Source organism: Diachasmimorpha longicaudata, chromosome 4, assembly GCF_034640455.1.
Source record: "Diachasmimorpha longicaudata isolate KC_UGA_2023 chromosome 4, iyDiaLong2, whole genome shotgun sequence".
Classification (NCBI taxonomy): Eukaryota; Metazoa; Arthropoda; class Insecta; order Hymenoptera; family Braconidae; genus Diachasmimorpha; species Diachasmimorpha longicaudata.
The window spans coordinates 11,206,925-11,226,421 of record NC_087228.1 but is presented as its reverse complement, the minus strand read 5'-3'; the positions used below and the strand labels follow the sequence as shown (position 1 = coordinate 11,226,421).

Sequence of the window (19,497 nt, the reverse complement as noted above, 5' to 3'; positions counted from 1 at the left end):
TTTACTCCCTATATTATTTTAACAATCCGAATAATTGCATGAGATAGGAGTTTTTGGGTCAACCCCAGCTGCTCCATTTTGTGGATGCACGAGAAAAAAATAAGGTGAACGCGAGGTGAAGTGGGAGGTAGACTTTCTCCATTCGAAAACTCTCAGCTCCTCCGATCTCTCAACTGTTGTCACATGGCTTAAATAGTGTTCAGATAATGAGAGAATAATAAATTCAATGAATCTAGTCAAGTGTTTGTTAACAATCGGGACGTTAATCGTCCTGGTTAATTGTGAAAACCCGAGGCCGTGGTATGAGACACTGCCAGCTGTTGCTATGGATTATAAAGTTCACATTGATGCCGGCAAGGAGGACTGTTACTTCCAATACGTCAACCCTGGAGCAACATTTTTCGTCAGTTTTCAGGTCTGGATTTTAACAATTAATTCATTGAATTGTCAGAGATATATATAGAAAAATGAGCATTCAGTTTGGTGGGAGAATCGTATGAAGAAAGTGGTGGGATTGAATGATGTTTATGCTCTGTAGCAGACATCCCAAGTCATTTGATATACTTTCTGGTACCCTGTGCCACGTCACATCATTTTTATTCCCAAGTGTCCTGGCCCATATGGTATCAATTTAATATTTTTCATGGTATCTATGATGTATCTGAACAGGTCTTGAGAGGTGGTGATGGCAAGGCTGGATTTGCCGTGCGGAATCCAGCTGGTGAAATAGTTCACCCATATCAGTGGCGAGCTAATGCCGATTATCAAGATCCAACGGGCGTTGGGGGATACTACAGTGTCTGCATTGACAATCAGTTTTCAAAATTTGCTGCCAAACTCGTCAACTTGTACATTACAGTTATCAGGTATTTAGACAGTTTTTTTTCGGGCACATATACGTCAAGTCCCATTCCAATCTTTTATTTGATTTTTTTAAGGTACGACCAGTGGGATAAATTTACGAAGGAGTTGGAAGAATTGAACCTCTCAGTGGAAAACTTCACGGTATTTTTTTTCTGAACCTCTTTACTGGGTCAAACTGTTAACCTATAGTCAGCAATAATTTCCTCTCTTTCACAGACAACCATTGTAAATGTTGAAAAGAACATAAACGAAATGCTGCAGTCACAGCACGCAAGCAGAAGTAGAGAAGCCAGAGACCTGAATCTACTGCTAGACAATAATACTTACGTACAGAGATGGTCAATTTTACAAATGATCGTCATAATAGCAACAACAATGCTCCAGGTCTACTTTGTGAGGAAATTGTTTGATGTGAAGCCGTCGGGGTACTCAAAAATGCGAATTTAATTCTCGATACCAATTGCGAGATTTCATTTTCATACATAATTTTAATTCATATGATTTAACTACATTCGGGGCAAGAGGTTTACGACTGGCTCGCAGAGAGCGTTTTTAAGGCTATTTTTAAGCTCTCCCTGAATACTGTATAATTCTCGTTTTCCAGATCATTTCGTTTTATTTCATTGAGCATAATGGAATCGAAAAAAATATTTTCATAAACATGGATTTATTAAACAGATACAAACATTCCTATTTTATAGCAACACATGTATATACAATTTTTTGAATTCTTCGGAGAATCAATATACGAATTTATATTCAATATATATGTTTTTTTTCATCAATTCCCCAATATTCCAATTGATGATACATTTATTTAATTAACAAATGATTCGAGGAGAAATGCTCAAACTTTTTCCCCTCTACCGGTTGGTATTATTCGGTTGTTTAGCCTTCTGCTGCAGCAGGCACTCACTGAGTGCTAACAGTCTATGTCGTTGCCTCAGATTCCTCGCTCTGATATGCTCGGAAGCGACTTCCTTGACAAAATTCCCCGGGAACCATCCCTGCTCGCCTCCAACGAGTTTTTCCCCATGATTCCACCCGTCCGCCATTTTCCTGACGACATTAATAACATCCCCAGGTTGTAGAGACAATTCATCGGGCTGAATGGGTGCATAAGAGTACAATGCCATAACCTGTGGGCAATCCCAGGATTCATAAAGAGTTTCTCCAACAGAACTAGAGACTGGCGGGGACACGGCATCCAACCACCTCTCCCTCTCAGTATCATTCTGACAGGAGAGAACATACTCGACATGCCTGTTATTATGATTTTCCAGGAGAGTGAGAAGCATAGCATGCCTACCGGCGAATGGAGAATCCTCAGGGACCTTCTCAAGCTCCACAAGATTCCTCTTGCAAGCATCTATGACAGTATAGGTCTCCTCCTGACCGGCACTGGATTTAGCTTTAGCCACTAGGATGTAGTCAGTGAAAAGGAGAAGGTACAGAGGAGTCTTTTGGTATTTTTTCCTGAAGGTGAGGACATACTCACTACCAGCTTTCGCCATTATCTGTGTGACAGGACCACTTCTTACGAGATATCTCCCTCGAAGGTCGACGGGAGACACCTTGGTTGAATAAACAAGTTTCCTGGCCAGCGTCTCCATTTCAATCTGCCTCCCAGCCGTTCTCGCCCCCTCGTTGCATTCTGTGACGACTCCACCGAGCACTGATACCACTTTCTCCCAATCCAATCTCTCTTGGTGATCAGTAGATAGTTTCGATAGGACAGCGTCTGCTAAGAGAGGCAGTCTAGTGACCCTCTGCATCGGGAGCATGAGAAATGAGTGCAACGAGAGGCACTGACAGGCTGGATGTGCCTCAATTCTGGTGACCGTTTCCAAGAATTTACTCTTTTTCGATTTCAATTCCTTCAATGTTGAGTCTATGCTGACCTGGTTCGAGCAGTAGTCAATATAAATTTTGGAACATCTCTCAGCGTGCTGGAGCAGCACGTTCGGTAGACCGCCCAGCATTGGATCCTGCCGCCAGGTGCTTTCCAACTCCGCGAGGAATCTCTCCGAGGCGATTAGTACGCTCGGTACTTTGCCAAAGAGTTTCTCACGATCAGAGACAGAGAGGGACTCGTAAACTAACTCGTGATTTATAAGGAACTCGTTAACGAGGACTCGGAGGGAGTTTAGGTAGGAGGCTTCGGATGTGAGAATCTCGAATTTAGATTCCTGCAGCTTTTTTTCGTCTGCGGTCAGTTTTTCTGAAATGGATTTGAGAAATTTTAAATTGTCCGGACAAGGCAAATTTAAACAAGCGGATGGTCGCATGTTTCATTACTCTTCTTAGAAAATCTTCTTCATACTCACCGAGAAGCTGAGTATTTTTGACCTGAGGAGTCTCACACCACAGCGTTCTATGCCCAGGTCTCCCCAGTTGAAAAGTCGAGGGCGAAGATATCGAGCTGCTGTCGTCCTCACCGTAATTGCTATCGGAATCAGACTGAAAAGCCCCTCTGACAGTGGCAGCTGCATAGAATTGATACAGCGGCTCCTCAGCTAGCATGTTATAATCATCTACATTCACAAGAAGAAGAGACAACAATGATTTCCAACGAACGTGCCCAACCGTACATTGAACTTGGAGTGAAAATGTTGAGTGAAACACTTTCGCCGAGGAATTCGTAAAAGTATCGCCATTTCAATGCCATACGAATACGGAAACAACAGATGTAATTGTAATCGAAATAAAAATAACTCTCACCGGCATTATCAATCATTGCCCTCGGCGCTGAAGATGGATCCGGCCTCCACGAGTCCGAGTCACTCATCCAATTGGCATTACCATAAATTTCATCAACGCTCCCATTATTATTTTTTCCCTTAATTTCATTATCATTATCGAGATAAAATGTTGAATGTGAAGAAACATTCCTCTGAAAATGCTTTCTCAAATTGAACGTCTGACTCGACTTTCTCGAGTCGCCCTGACAATTGTCACAGCCCGACGACTTTAATCCACTGTCATCGACGTTAGAATCCGGGGTATCAGTTGATGTCGAGGTTTTTCGTCTCATCCGTCCAATACTACCTTTCGTAATGCTCCACGTTCTCCTCAACATTTTTATGCGTTTGCCAAATGTCTCAGTGAGACTGGACTCTCTCGGTGGAGGTGGAACAGGTCTCGATGGTGCTTGTTGAATTGTGGGAATGTCCATTAAATTTTCAATACTCGTTTCAACGCCATTTATCGAATCACTTGGCTCTGAGCACAGGGTCTCGTAATTCGAGTCATCAGATGCTGTATCTGTTGATAAATTCATTCGATAAATAATTAATAATTCAATTTCCAAAAAATAAAGATTAAACTACCACCAGGTATTATTCGGGCTTTCATTAAAACTGACTGAGACAAATTGATGACAACGTTTTATTAATAAATCCACCGTTACATGAAGAAATGAGATGAAATAACAAAATGATTACGACTCCATCATATCTCTACTCTACTCTACTCCCATTAGAATCATTCTCGGTGAGACCTTCAAGGACGTAACAGGATGTCTCCTGCGTATCCATCAATGCTTCGTCCCTCTCGACAGTTCTCAGCTGTACCAGACCCTGGGTGGCATTGATGGCCAGTGACTCTTTGGGGCTACCGTTGACTTTATCATTTGTCGTTGTACAGTATCTCCACATCTCCCCTGGGCTCGCCCCACCCGACGACGACTCCGACGAGCCAACAAGGAGAACCGATCCCGTACCAAGGCTGACAGCCACTTGAAAATCATTTCTCAAGGTCAATCAAAATGATCTCACCGTTTGTCCAATTTCTTAAAGCCTGATTGATTTCAACTCTCTGTATTGCTGAATAATTGGATTTTTTTTCCTCGAGTGAATTATCAATTGCCATATCTACTCGAATTTAAATGTCAATTCAATTACAGAACGACGCAATAATCTGACATAGATACCTTGGGTATTTGGTCTTCTCGAAAGTGTCTTCAGATTCTGCCTCATTATTATTATTATTTTGGAAACTGGCTTTCAGTACTACTTCCTGGCCCAATTCTCTCTATTCTTGTATTGTGAAGACAGTGCCATGGAAAATACTCGGTGATAATTGTTCGTGGCGATGAGGTGCACACGACTATCTGTCACTAACGAGTTTTACCACTGGTACGTAGGCAAGTACAAGTTGAAATCACTTCGTCGTTCTTGCCGGCTCGCCCGTGACTGAGAGTGAGAACCAACAGAACGCGCAATATGCGCTTTCACCTTGCCTCGTGAACCAACCAGCTCTCTTCGTAACTCCACGACACTTGCCTGTAGCTGTATTTCCAGGTACAAGAGTATACATTCCAGGCTTATTTTACTCTGGTATCTCCGGTCCTCATACTCGTTAGTAGTTGCTATACTGGATGCATCTCTTCGTTCTTTCCCCATCATCCTTGGCGATGCATCTCTTTGTTCCCAACATTTTTTATGGCAATCAACATTTTATTAATTTATTGACTTTTTTGTACGTTCTGTTTCGTTTTTTTTCAATACTGTTTACGAAAGAACGGTATGAAGACTTAAAATATGGTATGAAGAAAAAATCATGTTAAAAACAAAGTCATAATTTAGGAAACACTCAATTATGGAATAACCATTTGGAAAAACAATAATTTTTCTTTTTTTTTTCTCCACTTTGCATGATTTTTTGTTCCACATTTCTGGTGCGTTTCCTCGGACTTCCCATCCCGATATTTAGTCTCCCTTCACTGATTTCATTACATAAGAGAGATCGTTCAGAAAAAAATCCTCAAACTCCTCGCGATGAGGAAAGAGGAAGAGCGCTAGATGCTAGGAATAATTGGTGAGGCACTCATCGAGGTAAAACTTTTACTCGGTGACGTTGCCGTGTGATATTCGACTAGTAAGAGCGATTATTTCACGCATACGAGAATTTTTGCTTTCCGTAACGGGAAGAAAAAGTTTCATCAATTACATACAGACAACACATAATAAAGAAATGAACAAGTCTCTAGCTACTTAATCACCATTATCAGTTTTCATCATTAAACTCATTCATTTGGAGACGACTGTTTTAGATTTTTATTTGTTTTTATCGCCGTGGACGCACGCACGATGCCCGAGTAAATCATAATCGTACGGCGGATCATAATTATGCGAGCTCATGAGTACTTGAGTACACAGTTGTCGATCCTTTTTCGGCTGGGACTAAAAGAGCCTCAGCCCGAGTTACATATGGTCGATGTATCAAAGATACTCACCAGAGACGAGGGATTCTTGGGAGACTCGAATTGTTTGGCTCGATGTCCGTGATGAATTTTTACGCAACGCCTTTGATCTTTGTCGTCTCACTTTTTTCGTCCATTTGCCTGATTTCTTTTTTGAAGGAGTCGATTGGCCCTCTTGATTGTTCGTCAACCTAAATTCAACAATTGATAAAAATAATTACTACAACAATAGGATCTGCAGTGTAGTGGTATAACACTATCTTATGAAAATTCTTCGATCGCTTCTAGATTTTGAGATATTCATAAAAAAAAATAAGACTCAAGATGCGTTAAACAAACCTCCTGTTACCACTTCACTACAAAAATATTTCATTCATGTCCCAAAGTTCCCCAAAAATAAATCCAATTTTTTTTCACTCACACAACTACAGACAATGCTTCGTCCAGATCCTCCCACTCAGATTCCTTTCCATAACTCGATTCAATGTGTGAGACAATAGTTGATCCAGCGTAGAGGCTGTTGACACGCGACTGGCAATTCACCCCGACATCATCGTATAGTGTGTCTTCGTCATCGGCATCCCCCTCAACCGATGAATAGTCATTTCTCATGTAGATTAAGTCCTCCTCAGGGTCCTCCTTCTTATTAGAGATGCTTTGATTCGAAATCACTGGACAACTCCCCACACTGTCTATCTCACCCCGAAATCCAGGCTGATCCTCACCGTTAATCCCACTGACTGAACTCGGTGGCATGATATCATCGTAAACCTGATCGTCATCGTCATAATTGACACCGGAAGGAGATACGTCGACGGATGCCATGGGTGGCCCGACGTCGTCATACACATCCTCCGAATCATTCTGCAATAAAAATTACCCTCAATCACAGTTTCCAGGATTTTTCTCGAAAATAGAATGTTATCAACTGACATGAGCAACAGTGGATACTCCCACATCGTCGTAATTCTCTTGATCGTCATTCTCGAGGTTCAGTTCAACGGACCTCTTCGATAAATTACTCCACAAGAAGCTGGAATTGGCACGTGGTCTCGTGCAATTATCATCGTTGATCGTCGTCGTTTCTGTTTTATCATCAAAATTAATTCTAGATATTTTTTTGCTCGCCTCATCCTCCTCCCCGACCATCGGCAATCTCGCGAATTTTTCCTCGTGAGTTATAACAGACCCGGAATGCGAATTGAAAGGTGCATCCTTCAGCCATGCCCAGCGTGCGGTACCCGCGAGATAAACGAAATTCGTCGGCTGTGATACTTTTCCGGACAAGCCATTCTCATCCCTCGTTTCGATTATTCGCTGTCGCGTTTTACTCATTTTTTTAAACCTTTTTGCTCTGTTTGGCACGTACCGCATAACAGTTCTTGTAAATCCCCACTTTGGTTTTACCTTGAAATGTACTTTTGTACTCGGTAATGCCTCGGTGTTATTTGAATCTGCAATGCTCTTTTCAACCAAGTTCTTTTGACATATATCCTCGGCAATCTCAATAGAATTTGGTTTTTCCCACAAAACTGTTGTGTCAACGTCCTCTTTATTCCTCGCGAGATTCTTGAGAGACTTTGCTGAAGCTATCGCTGCTACTTGTTGTTTACTGGCCTCTCCATTTCCACTGTCTCTCCTCTCCTCAATCACTTTTGCTGAGCTATTTATATCGTTATTCGACGCTTCTGCATCAGATACCTGATATGAGAAATTCAATAGACATGTTGCTGATAAAAAAATGGAAAGTCAGACTTCAATTCCTCCAAAAGTTTTATCTGACACAATTCTTGCCATTCAAAGCGTCGCAAACTTAAATTATTTCTCTTCTTTTTTTTTAAGTAAAAAGCCTACTTGTTCCCCAAATTATTTGTTAATGATTTTATTGGATGCAGAGCATTAGGAACTTAGAATGTCAATTGACGACGAGAATGAAGTGCACTGCTGGAAGTAAGAACATTGTGCAAGATATGCAAAGCAGCTAAAGAAAAAGTTTAAAATATACTAAAGCATTAATAGCACGTACAACATTGGCTGCAATTAATTTATTGTTTACACACATTGTTGTATCCGGTCTGAGGATTCATCGGAATAATTAACCAGTGAAAACCTTGAGCGATTGTCAAGTGTGTGAAAGTACCCAATTAACAATTTAATCCATGATAATTGTTAAATATTGCAGAATATTTCCAGTTTTACGAGCGAAAATTTTATCGAAAGTTTAAACAATGGCCCGTGAAATCCGGTATTTGACAATAAAATTGTAGTTATAAGGTACGTAAAAGTGTTACACAGCAGAATGATAAAATAATGAACCTTGAAATTCAATTGTTCCGAGGAATTGCTGACGATCGGTGTGATTGACACATCGTTGACACTGAGCGTTCCATTTTCGATGGTGACAATGTCAGTTGGAATCAATTGCAGCGGCAGACTCTTGCGTTTCAAGGCCAAACCCTCCAATTCACAGTCCCTCACACCGATTATACCATTGCGATGAAGAAAACTTCGATTGTGAAGTGTTGATGGATTGGGCGTAGTGCGATTATCCATTATCTCCGGTGTTTTCTCACAATCAACAGACACACTCCGGCAATCTGATGATAAATATTTCAACTGCATAACCAGAACGATGTTTGAACATCGGCTTGAACCACCCTAACCATTAATTAAGATGTGTCTTCACAACTTCACTCAACTAAGATGTCACGTCGACGTTTCCATTGGATTCCTTCTCTTGTCAGATAATTTTATCACATCCACTGATAACATTATTTCACTGTGTCGTGGAGAATCATGGAGGATATGTCAATACCGATTTTTGAATTTCGTACCGATCACATTCAAATGAGTGATCTCGCGCAATACCGACTAAAGCCCCCGCAAAATACGAAGGTTCAGGGAACACAACAACTCGTACCGAACCCGATCAAGCAAAACGTTCAACTGATGGAAAACAGGTGAAACTTGAAATGTGATTGGAAAGTTTTGGTGAAAATTGATTGAGTGACTTTTGTCAAGTCTCTTTGGATGTGTCTTCTTCGTCCCTTGGTACCGACTGACACGGGACACGTGTATACGTTAGCGTTTATTCGTACCAATGAACAGCTCGGTGGTGCTCGGCAGTATTCGTTCATGCCGATCGTACGGTGACGGCCGATCGCCCGGAGCGACGACAAAATCCAGCAAATCCACGTTGAGATCCTGCTCCGGGGGAATTTCCGCGAGGAGTACTGTTATGTTTGAATTTTTCGTCGCGAAATTGTATAGAATCGTTCACTGAAATCGGTGGATTATGGACGAATTTCATAGAAATCACAAAGGGACAGAGAGTCACAGCAGTAATTTCATCTCTTCGCTGATGGATTTTACGGACAAAGTCCAGGCCATTCGCTTCCAGGAGACATGCTCGCTCCATCTCGACCGGTATGCCGACGGATATTGGGTCTGATAAGGTGCCAGTCAGGTGCTAGGGAGAGAAATGAGATTGGAAGGGGCCGGGGAGAGTAGCCTGGATGATTGCTACAGTGAGTCAACCTCTGGAATTTCTTCATTACCACAGGTTCCGCAGCTGCAGTGTAACTGGCCACCCGGATGAGTGTGGACTTCACTGACAACTGGGGATTCCAATGATACATACCAATCATCATGCCAGGTTTTATTTATTAACCCTTGATATTTTTCATGGATTCCTTTATCACTTGAAGAATTTATGAATTTTAAAACCTTCCGATGACATAGAAATTTTTTTTCTCAGGAAAAAAGTGTTGGAGATGGTCTAATACATCATCTCTATGGATTTTATAATTATAGTCAATGTCGCATGTATTATTATTCTCCATCTTTTTTTCCGTCGTATGTCCCTGTCGTGACATTTACATCAATTGAACGGCTATAGTTTTTATATTCTAATTAAAATACATATCCCCGTACTTTTGCTACCTCTCATTATGCAGGAGGACTTTGAATCTCCCTCGTTTGCTTTAAAAAGAGCTAATTATCCAGAATTTCCACAGTTACTAGTGACCAATCCGCAGAATAAGATATTGTGAGGAACAAATGACTCTGGAGGAGGTATTGTTCCCATACTACTTTCATTCAGGGGGACAGGGATTGATTAGACTGTTCAATAGAGTAGATCATTTTATAATTTCAAAATTTGAGTTTTTCTCCATCTATTGCCTAGGATTTCCTTAAAGCCGCAGATGGCGTAAGAAATCTATCGAAACAACTCCTGGAATTGGACGCCCTTGAGCTTTACGCCCTCTTCAAGCAAGCCACCTTCGGAGACATAAATACTGGTAGGTAAAAAAAATCATGCCACCTCGTCCGACTTGCGTATGAATTAATATTTCTAAAAAACAAATCAACAACAGAGCGTTCCAGTGCGGTAAATCATCCAGCCAAGGCGAAGTGGGACCACTGGAACAAGAAGAAGGGAATGTCCAAAGATGACGCGAAAAAGGCCTACATCGCCTGCGCCAATATTGCTATTCCAAAATACAAATGATTTAATTCTCATGAGGATGTATTTATCTTTCTGTTCTTAATTATGCAAATAAATTAATGGATACAGTAATCTTTGACCTCCTCAGTAGACACACCATCTTGTTCAAAGATTTAGTCTCACTGGCCAAACTATAAACACTTTATCCGAAAGATAAATTCTGTTTTCCATCGATTAATTGCGATAAAACTGTCTTCTTGAGTATCAGATAACCAATTATTTGTGATTGTTCTCGCAGATTTCCTAATAAGATTGCCTTTCCCACAATGGATTCTGAATTAGTCACTGGGATTTTTTATCACAAAAGATAAATGATTCTGTGGATTTATCCCTTATATTCGTGCGTAGAATGCCAACAGGTGATCGTTTTTTGTAAAATGAAATAAATTTTATCGTTTGTACATTTTTGTACTGCATTTAAAACGTTTCGTTGGTTTCTCATTCATTTTTCAATATGGAATTCAAAATCCAACATAAGTAGCGGCTTCTGTGTTCCACAGACGAAATCCATACAGTACACAGCGCTGCTCATGGCAGCCCAAGGTACTTGCCCATCGCTTTTGACAAAGGGAATAGACTAATGTAAAGACGCACGCCAATGTTACTAATGATTTAGGCGGCGGAGGCGCCACCGTCGATTCACCTCTGTTCACTATTTTTCCACTAAACAATAATTAGATAAGATAATTATTGTACTAAAAACCATTCTTTATCATTATGGAGTGAAACTTGAGAAATAAAATTTTTTCCTAATCTCTGGGCCAAACTCATGTTGGATTTTCAATTATTTACTTAAAAACCAATGAGAAACTAGCAAATTATTTGATACTCAGTAGCAATGGGTAAAGCAATTACCTGTCGGCTTGGGCATAGAAATACCCCTCCCTCAATGGCCAGGCCTCGGCACATTCCGTTTTATTCCGCGACGAACTTATGACCGCTCTCACTTGCCGTTCGAATCTTTAAATTGAAGCATCAAAGCGAGTGATCCATTAACCAAGTCAACGGAACGCAAGGAAATCAACAGGTAGAGTTTTATCAATTCCACTTACCATTTATTCAGTTAAATTCAGTGTCAGGTATTAATCGATGAAATTGTTGTCATAGGTTTTTCACTGACGTGGCAATTTTTTAATAATTAACACAAGCACCATGTCACTGGATGAGGTGAGTCCATCAATTTATGTACACGTCTGCGGTTCTTTCTTTCGATAAATCATTTGCATAGGTGCCATCAATTCAATGACTTGTATATACGGCACCCAGGGTGCATTGAAGGTTATCAGTCAAGGCCCATCGACGCGTGAGCTTTTTTTTACATGTATTAATTCATGATAAACGTATCGAAGAATTCCTGATTTGAAATGGATTTGTTATCATGAGGAAGATAAAGTTGTGGGGGCAATTACGCGACAAAATCGGCTGCTTTTGACTTTGTGCTTATTGTACGATTAATATTATGGAATCGGAGGCATGATCTCCATAATTTTTCGAAATTTAGTATAGAAAGATGGTGAATACTTTGATAGATCCTTTTTGAAAAAAATTAAGAAATCAGTTCCAATAAAAATTAATAATTATTTCAGTCATTCAACAAAGCCGCTGAGGAGGTAAAGAATCTAGCCAATGCACCAGCTGATGCTGATCTTCTCGAACTTTATGCTCTCTTTAAACAGGCGACAGTCGGTGACTGCAACACGAGTAAGAACATTTCATAAATTAAAATCGCAATAGCAAAGATAAAACCATTTCAGGTGATCTTAATTATCAATCTATATGTAATGAATGTCTCGGGTGGTGAGGCAAGCAGCACAATTTTTTTGATAATTTTTTTTACAAGTAATTAATAGTTACAAAAAATATTACGAATAATTTGCTGGCTACATCTTGATTTAGTTGACTTATTGATGAATGTATTCAAGCTCGACCTTGTATTTAATAGCTCGACCTGGAATGCTGGATTTCAAAGGGAAAGCAAAATGGGACGCGTGGAACGGAAAAAAGGGAGTGAGTCAGGATGAAGCAAAAACGCAATACATTGCAAAGGTAGCCAGTCTCATCGAGTCAATTGGAAAGAAGTAAAAGAAAATTTGAATAACATCCTAACGATTACATCACAGTGTGAATGTGATATCCAAATAATCGCGCAAATATCTCAACACAAATGGCCTCCAAATGCCCGGAATTGATTGACGAAAAAAATAATGAGTGTAAACAATTGGGCCTGCATAATTATCGGTGCTATTTGAATTAAATTATATATTTTGTAACGATTTACTGAATTCCTACCGTAATCAGCCAACCATTATGTGCAACAGTAGTTCGTAGTTGGAAAGTTTTTGTAACGATTGAATATATAATTTCCCAGTTGTTGAGGACATTAATTAAATAGAAAAATATAATAGTTCCTTGAATAATGAGAGTTGTATTTTTTTAATCTTAATGTCTAGCTCTTATCATTATATACACATATATCATAAATCATAGAAGAAATCAATTTTCCTAGTCCGCATGACGGCGTTGATGTACTTCAACTTGATTCAATTAATCGTAATCGACACCAGAGATGAAAAAAAATTATCGAAAATCAGCCAGTCATCGCAGTGAGAACGCCACAACTGTCAACTAGACTGTACTCTACCCATACATTTAATCAATTAACGCAGGTGATACTAATGACGATAAAAGATGTCCTTAATAATCTACGGTTGTGAGTACAAACATCTAAGATTGCATAGCAGAGATGAATAATGAGTCTCCTTGTAACAGACATTTATCGTTAATGTCTCGTACTTCTAAAATTTATTTTCAAAATGAATTCACAGCTATTACCGCACTAAGCCAGAGTGTTTTTTTTTTCATTTCGTTTTTTCAAGCGGTGAAATCTGGATTGAATAATGCAAATCGTCGACGAGGGGGGGGGGGCAAGGGTCACATACAGCGAAAATATAAAACGGAAGTAGTGATTAAAAATGAAGCATGTTTTTTGCTGTTTTTTCTCTCGCTCTCTCACACTCTTTCATTATTCACTTTCTTTTAGTTTTTTCGTGCTTCGTATGTGGATGATGGTGATGGGATTTTAGCCGTGATTTATCCGTATGTAAATGTTTCGTACTGTCTCTAGAATGACCACCATGGCTACCAGTTGACGATGTATCGTTGATTTTGTCACCGACTTGACGACTCGTCGATGCCTCATTCAACCTGACAAAACAACAGACTCATCACAACAATTTTCCACTCTAATTCTTCATTTCATTGAATTTTTTTTCTAACGAAACATTAATCAAAAATACAGCTTCAGTTTGTGGTTTTAGTAGGTGATGATAGGAAGCCAATTGATACTTTAACCATCGATTTTTCTAGTGATGAGGATAGAATCGTGTTAGAATTCTTGATTTTTTAATAATCCAATAATGCAGTGCATCGACCAGCGTCTGTTATTTTATATTAATAATAATTAATGAAATTAAAGCGAGATAAGTCTCATGTCATTCGTTTAATGAATATTTAGTAAGACGTGCTGAAAAATTTTCATTTCCGGTTGGATATTTCTTGATAAGTTAACACGAAGCAAACATAGATGAGACAATAATTTAACTGTACGTAATTGATTGGGGAACTCCGTTGACTGTCCTTGATTTTATTACGTCGTTTTCATAGAAGGTTATAGTTTCTTTGCCACCCTCGACGACCCTAAAATCAAATGATAGAAACTTAGTAAAAAAAGTGCATGTTGCTATAAAAAATTGAGACCACGTTGTCACACAACAGAGATCATCTAAAAATAGTAGGGTAATTTCATACTTGTGAGTTGTTATTTTCTTTCCATTAATGAATCTAGTAGATGTGCTTGTCTTCTTGGTAGCTCCGGAACTGGGTGACGAGCCTGTCCTCACACTGCTGACCGAAGAAAAATTGAGATTCATTGCATTACCAAAAAATCCAAAAGGCGATGATAGACTGAGATCAAGTGTGCCAAATGGTGAGCCCAATGTGTTATGCCTGGAGCTATGCCTGTGTAATCCTCTGTGTCCATTACCTCCATTCATAACTGTCAACAAAGCACAATTAATTATTATAAATTAATGACAAAGTCAATCGTCCAAGTCAATTATCTTCACAAACCATCGAACAAATCATTGAAAGGTGAACCGTGGAAGAATTCTCTGAAGACATCCTCAGGGTCTCTGAACACAAACCAGTTATGCAACTGATTCAAATCTTCGTCCTCGTGTCTGCGTTTGTTTCCAGGAATTTGAAGACCCTCTTTGCCGTACTGATCGTAAATTCGTCTCTTCTTCTCTACTCAACACAAAATGAAAAATTGAAATCACAAGATGACTAATAACCCAATACATGCTATGAAATGGTTTTGAATAATATGACTCACCGTCAATCAATACTTCATACGCCTCCGAGATCTCTTTGAATTTCTTCGTTGATTCGTCGAGATTATCTGGATTTTTATCCGGATGCCACTTCAGCGCTAATTTTCGATAACTAATGGCGAGAAAAAACATTATTAACAATCGGATTTATTGTACTCCCAGGAAGGGAATGAAGGAGAAATTCAGTCTAAGAGTTTAAAGTGCACTTTAAAGTCGATGATGATTATGTGCCCGTGAACGCCTGGGTAATGCGGTCATAGACCCCTCGGCCGAGATGTCAACCTTGGCCGAGGCGTGCAAAAGATACAACAGCCTCATTACTAGCTCTTTAACACCATATATGACAGTACATTTAGTTCATTGAATCCCGTAGCTCCCTAGACTGTCGATAAACGCACAGGAATTCGAGGGAATAATAGTATTGCAATTGCGTGAACAAAATAATGGTCAGTCATTCTTTCTGGGGAAAAATAAATCCTTCCTTTACGAGTAAAATCCCAACAGGAAGTTTCTCAATGAAAAATTTGCACTGCGATTATCCCCAACAATTCTTCAACCTCGCTTTCCCATGACACATTCCCCCTTCCCCAACCGTCATTTTTTCTAATGAACTAGCGAAAATATTTTTACGCAGGGACAAATACCATATTAATTATCAACTGAGGCGGACAATTCATTCATCAGAATGACAGACAAAATATAATGGGACAGCTCAGCAGTTGAAGAGACCCTTCAAATGATTTTACAATTCCAAAACGATAAGAAACAATAACACAGAGTACTTACGCCTTCTTGATGTCTGCCATTGTCGCCACCCGGGTGATTTCAAGAACTTTGTAATAGTCTACCATTGTGACAGTCTGTTGTTATTCAGCCAAGAGTCCAAGAGTCCTCGCTAGTGTGCGAGTCGGTGGGACCACCTGTGAAATAATCAAATTCACACCACAACAAATCAAACATCTATAAACAATCGTCAGCACTCCCTGAATTAATTGAACGTTATGTCGAGTGAATTGACACGATTTCGTTACTCAAATAAAAAACCGCATGCTCCACTGACCTCCATTCAATCATGTGTACGAATGCGTGTCACAAATCGATACAACGGAACTGTGTATAAATAAAAATCATTACGATAGCAATGAGAATTGATGGGTTATTAGACGATCCCTGTCAATGCGAAATCTCAAAGTCACTTTAATAGCGGCACGATTGCCGATGACTTCTTAACCCTGAGGAAAATGTTGTATTTTGGCAAGTGGTGGAAAAGGCCCTTAAAGTCCAAAGACTTTGCCAATGGAAAAATCTAAAGTTAACCGAGTTGGCTGTCTAGAATAGAACGAAAAGCGGAGGTGGAGGTCACTGCGATATCTTTACCACCCAAACACACCCGCATAAACGCACACATGTGAATGGGAGAAAGAAAGATGACTAAAAAGTTGGTTAAATCTATTTTCCCCCACGCTGGCAATTGAAAATTACCGCGATGAGCTTTCGACGATTCAGAGTCAAAGATTTATATAGAAAATAAGAGATTATGTCTGGTTATTAGATGAAAATTCAAATCTCTCCAGGTGCTGTCAATCAGAATATAAACACTCCTCGCTGAGAATAAATAAAGGAATAAGTAAATAAATAAATAAATATGAGAGAACATATAGGCGGCCTCGGCATCGCCTTCGTCCTCGTCCTCGCATGACCATAGATTCACCGGACAATTCATGCTTGTACGTGGGTCGTCGTGGGCGCGTCTCCAACAATCGGTCCAACTTTGATCATTTCATCTCTCTTCTCATTCAGCAAAATCCTCATAATTTTCAATGAAACAATCCACCAGAGACAATTGAAGATTTTTATGTCACTGTGTGCAAGCTTCTCAATCAAATCCATAGATGTGTAAATAAGGGGAACATGAGTGAATAATCCAAGTGTAAATGTCGAACGGAAGGAAATGCGGAAAGAAGACAAGTTTGTTGGTAATACATACTTGCTCAAGATGTACGGAACAAGAGACCATAGTTGAGTGTGTACCAGTGGTGGTTTAAAGTGAGGTGGGCGTCCTCAACGGTGTCGAGTCGGTGGCGTGACGTCAGTCATACATATTTGGCCAGCAAACGTATCGATGAATATCGTTTTTTCAACGAGACCATCATCTGAAGACTTCTGTCCACTAACCAAAGATGCATTCTCCATTTTCAAAATTACTTTCAGTCCGCCGGTTGCCCAGAAAGAGTGCATTCAACGAGGATAAAAGTAAACCGATATGCAGGGAGAATGTTAGAAATTCCAGCTGTGGTGCACAACTGATGCTGCACTCAATGAAAAATTTCGATAAACAAGTATTGAGTAATCGCCCGTGGGCGAAAAATCACGAAAAAATAAATAAAAAGTTTTTAAATGGCAACATCGTGTCATCTGTACTAAATACATGTCCTTTTATGTGTTCATTATGAAATACTGATGAGTTATCAAGCTCAGAGTAGCTGGCGATGGGGTGAGAATTTTTTTTTTTATCAAAAAATCGGGAAAATCTTTGTTTTTCTCAGCGTGAATACGAAATAATCCTAGCTAACACATTAGTAAAAAGTCCCTGAGTGCCACCATCATCTCAACGCTACTCGCCAAAATATTTTCAATGTGTTATATCGTGCTTGAAAATGCACTCCCCAGCCGTTGAAGCGTAATAAATAAATCCTCGGAAACAAGTATTCAACATGCATTAGTATTCAATTTATTTGTGGCTTTCCGTTAAAGGAAAGGGAGCCGATAAGACTTCCTCATGAATTCACCACGATTCTGACTAAACGAAAATGCATCGCTCGGGGACCTCGAACCGCCAAAGCCCCTAAAACCGGACGTCAAGAGGTAATTGTTCAATCAATGACACCAGTTATGGTCAAACCAATAGCAATAGTTTCGTATTTGTCAATAGCTATATACAATCCCCAGCTCATAATACTGGTTAAAGGTTAAAGGAGAAACGTCAGCTGGACCCTCAACTGATTTTTCTACAAATATCTCCGAATCTAAGGAATGTAGGGGTTTGTTGTCATTTATGTCATAGCCCTTTTTGTTAAATGTATGAAGATGAAGTGAAAAAGGTCCTAGCCCCCCTAGATTCCTAGATATTTCCTGGGAACCGAGCTGAGTGGCGAATGGACCTGTCTCTTTTATCACTGCACCACGGAATTTGTATCTCCCCCTCCCCCATCCTTCCACCGATATAATGAATCACTTGAGGCAATGAGATAAACAACAGTAGCAGGAATTAGAGCTTACAGAAAGCATTGGACGCGGAGAGAAGAGTGTCGAGTAACGTCCTTTCGTTCGTCCGTCCGTTATCGCAGGTTATTTTTTTTTACGGAAACTGATAGCTATGCACTGACAAATGGAAAGTTATCGGCGAATGCAACGCAGAATGGTCTTGTTGAAATTAAATGTTCACAAACTCGCTGGTTTATCGTATTAATCATCACCATGATTTTTTGCAATGATTAAACAATCTGAAGAATCAAGGTTTCCCCAAGCTGACTAATTTCAGGTCTCGAATGATCAGACGCTGAAAAATGAAAGTGAAACCTGTCGTATTATTTTCTTCTATCTTCAATAATTGTATCGATGTCACAGATCAGCTGAATCGTGTACTATTGAAAAATTTACCAGAATTTGTGTATAATTTAATCACTGATGTAGAACGAGGGAAAAAAACTGACACAGCCTCTATCGCTTTTTTTCTCGGGAGAAAACAAAGAACGGAATAGAAAACTTCCCAATGACGTCCACGGGACTTCCATTCCTACAATCTGACCGATATGGAATAATTTTTCAAGGAAGGAGGCTACGATAAAATGGAAGATATTCCTCAACAAGCAAACAATTTCCCAGGTAAAAACTATTGATGCTTGTCGACAAATGGCCCATCTATTCATCCACTAGAAGTTTTAAATCACCACAAAATATACGAAAAAAAAAATAATAAAACTCACCGAGACACAATCACAGATTGATTTTTCTTTCCCGAACCTTATCACTAGGAATTAATGATAATTGCGGTGCTGGCGTTATTCCGAAACGGCTGAGAATTACACAGGTATCTCACTCCGTGGATGGATGAAACGGAGAGCCAGACGATGATACTTTAACGACAAAGGTGGAGAAACTTGACTGGTTTGACTTGCACTGTGAAGGTAGGCACTATGGGCTGATGGAAAAACATCTACTATCTGTCTGTCCCAACATCGTGTTACTAGTCGACAAGTCCCTAGAATTCTGGGGTTTAAGTAGCACTAGCGCGACACTCGGCGAAGCGCGGTTCATTTGAAACGTCAGGGAATGGCATTCATTTATTCAAAGAAAGATATAGTGCTGTGACATTGATCAATATACATACTGTTATTATTTTTCTAGTGAATGGTCCAAGAAACAAACAACTATATAGGCCATTACAACATTTGATGGAAAAATAATTAGTCCGAATATCTTGAAAATGCGGTCTCCATGTAAATGGAATTGAACATGCGGTCCATGTGACT

The 19,497-nt window shown here is 39.7% G+C and overlaps 6 protein-coding genes across 8 annotated transcripts; 3 read left to right on the top strand and 3 right to left on the bottom strand.

Moving 5' to 3' along the window:
• Positions 1–79: 79 nt before the first annotated feature.
• On the top strand, positions 80–1,629 carry LOC135161142 (transmembrane emp24 domain-containing protein 1). Its single transcript, XM_064118454.1, has 4 exons — positions 80–415; positions 670–866; positions 939–1,005; positions 1,081–1,629. The coding sequence occupies exons 1-4, from the start codon at positions 227–229 to the stop codon at positions 1,309–1,311; spliced, it is 684 nt and encodes a 227-aa protein (XP_063974524.1). The 5' UTR covers positions 80–226; the 3' UTR covers positions 1,312–1,629.
• On the bottom strand, positions 1,441–11,527 carry Exn (Ephexin). Of its 2 annotated transcripts, none has more exons than XM_064119701.1 (7): positions 11,430–11,527; positions 7,001–7,768; positions 6,489–6,931; positions 6,101–6,258; positions 3,586–4,128; positions 3,192–3,398; positions 1,441–3,085 (listed from the first exon to the last, which is right to left on the bottom strand). In XM_064119701.1, the coding sequence occupies exons 1-7, from the start codon at positions 11,481–11,483 to the stop codon at positions 1,728–1,730; spliced, it is 3,531 nt and encodes a 1,176-aa protein (XP_063975771.1). In that variant the 5' UTR covers positions 11,484–11,527; the 3' UTR covers positions 1,441–1,727. The 2 variants fall into 2 exon arrangements, with proteins under 2 accessions (XP_063975771.1, XP_063975770.1); XM_064119700.1 differs by lacking the exon at positions 11,430–11,527 and adding an exon at positions 8,384–9,127.
• Positions 4,238–5,154, bottom strand: LOC135161151 (uncharacterized). The gene is made up of 2 exons (XM_064118467.1): positions 4,796–5,154; positions 4,238–4,600 (listed from the first exon to the last, which is right to left on the bottom strand). Exons 1-2 carry the CDS (start codon positions 4,839–4,841, stop codon positions 4,323–4,325), a joined length of 324 nt encoding a protein of 107 aa, XP_063974537.1. The 5' UTR covers positions 4,842–5,154; the 3' UTR covers positions 4,238–4,322.
• Positions 9,987–10,646, top strand: LOC135161154 (acyl-CoA-binding protein-like). Its single transcript, XM_064118470.1, has 3 exons — positions 9,987–10,141; positions 10,254–10,368; positions 10,444–10,646. The coding sequence occupies exons 1-3, from the start codon at positions 10,127–10,129 to the stop codon at positions 10,575–10,577; spliced, it is 264 nt and encodes an 87-aa protein (XP_063974540.1). The 5' UTR covers positions 9,987–10,126; the 3' UTR covers positions 10,578–10,646.
• On the top strand, positions 11,463–12,991 carry LOC135161153 (putative acyl-CoA-binding protein). Its single transcript, XM_064118469.1, has 4 exons — positions 11,463–11,601; positions 11,682–11,741; positions 12,161–12,275; positions 12,517–12,991. The coding sequence occupies exons 2-4, from the start codon at positions 11,727–11,729 to the stop codon at positions 12,654–12,656; spliced, it is 270 nt and encodes an 89-aa protein (XP_063974539.1). The 5' UTR covers positions 11,463–11,601; positions 11,682–11,726; the 3' UTR covers positions 12,657–12,991.
• On the bottom strand, positions 12,980–19,151 carry LOC135161136 (dnaJ homolog subfamily B member 6-like). Of its 2 annotated transcripts, none has more exons than XM_064118443.1 (7): positions 18,952–19,151; positions 15,752–15,885; positions 14,968–15,077; positions 14,703–14,879; positions 14,382–14,628; positions 14,181–14,270; positions 12,980–13,778 (listed from the first exon to the last, which is right to left on the bottom strand). In XM_064118443.1, the coding sequence occupies exons 2-7, from the start codon at positions 15,814–15,816 to the stop codon at positions 13,601–13,603; spliced, it is 867 nt and encodes a 288-aa protein (XP_063974513.1). In that variant the 5' UTR covers positions 15,817–15,885; positions 18,952–19,151; the 3' UTR covers positions 12,980–13,600. The 2 variants fall into 2 exon arrangements, with proteins under 2 accessions (XP_063974513.1, XP_063974515.1); XM_064118445.1 differs by lacking the exon at positions 18,952–19,151 and adding an exon at positions 18,626–18,759.
• Positions 19,152–19,497: the final 346 nt, after the last annotated feature.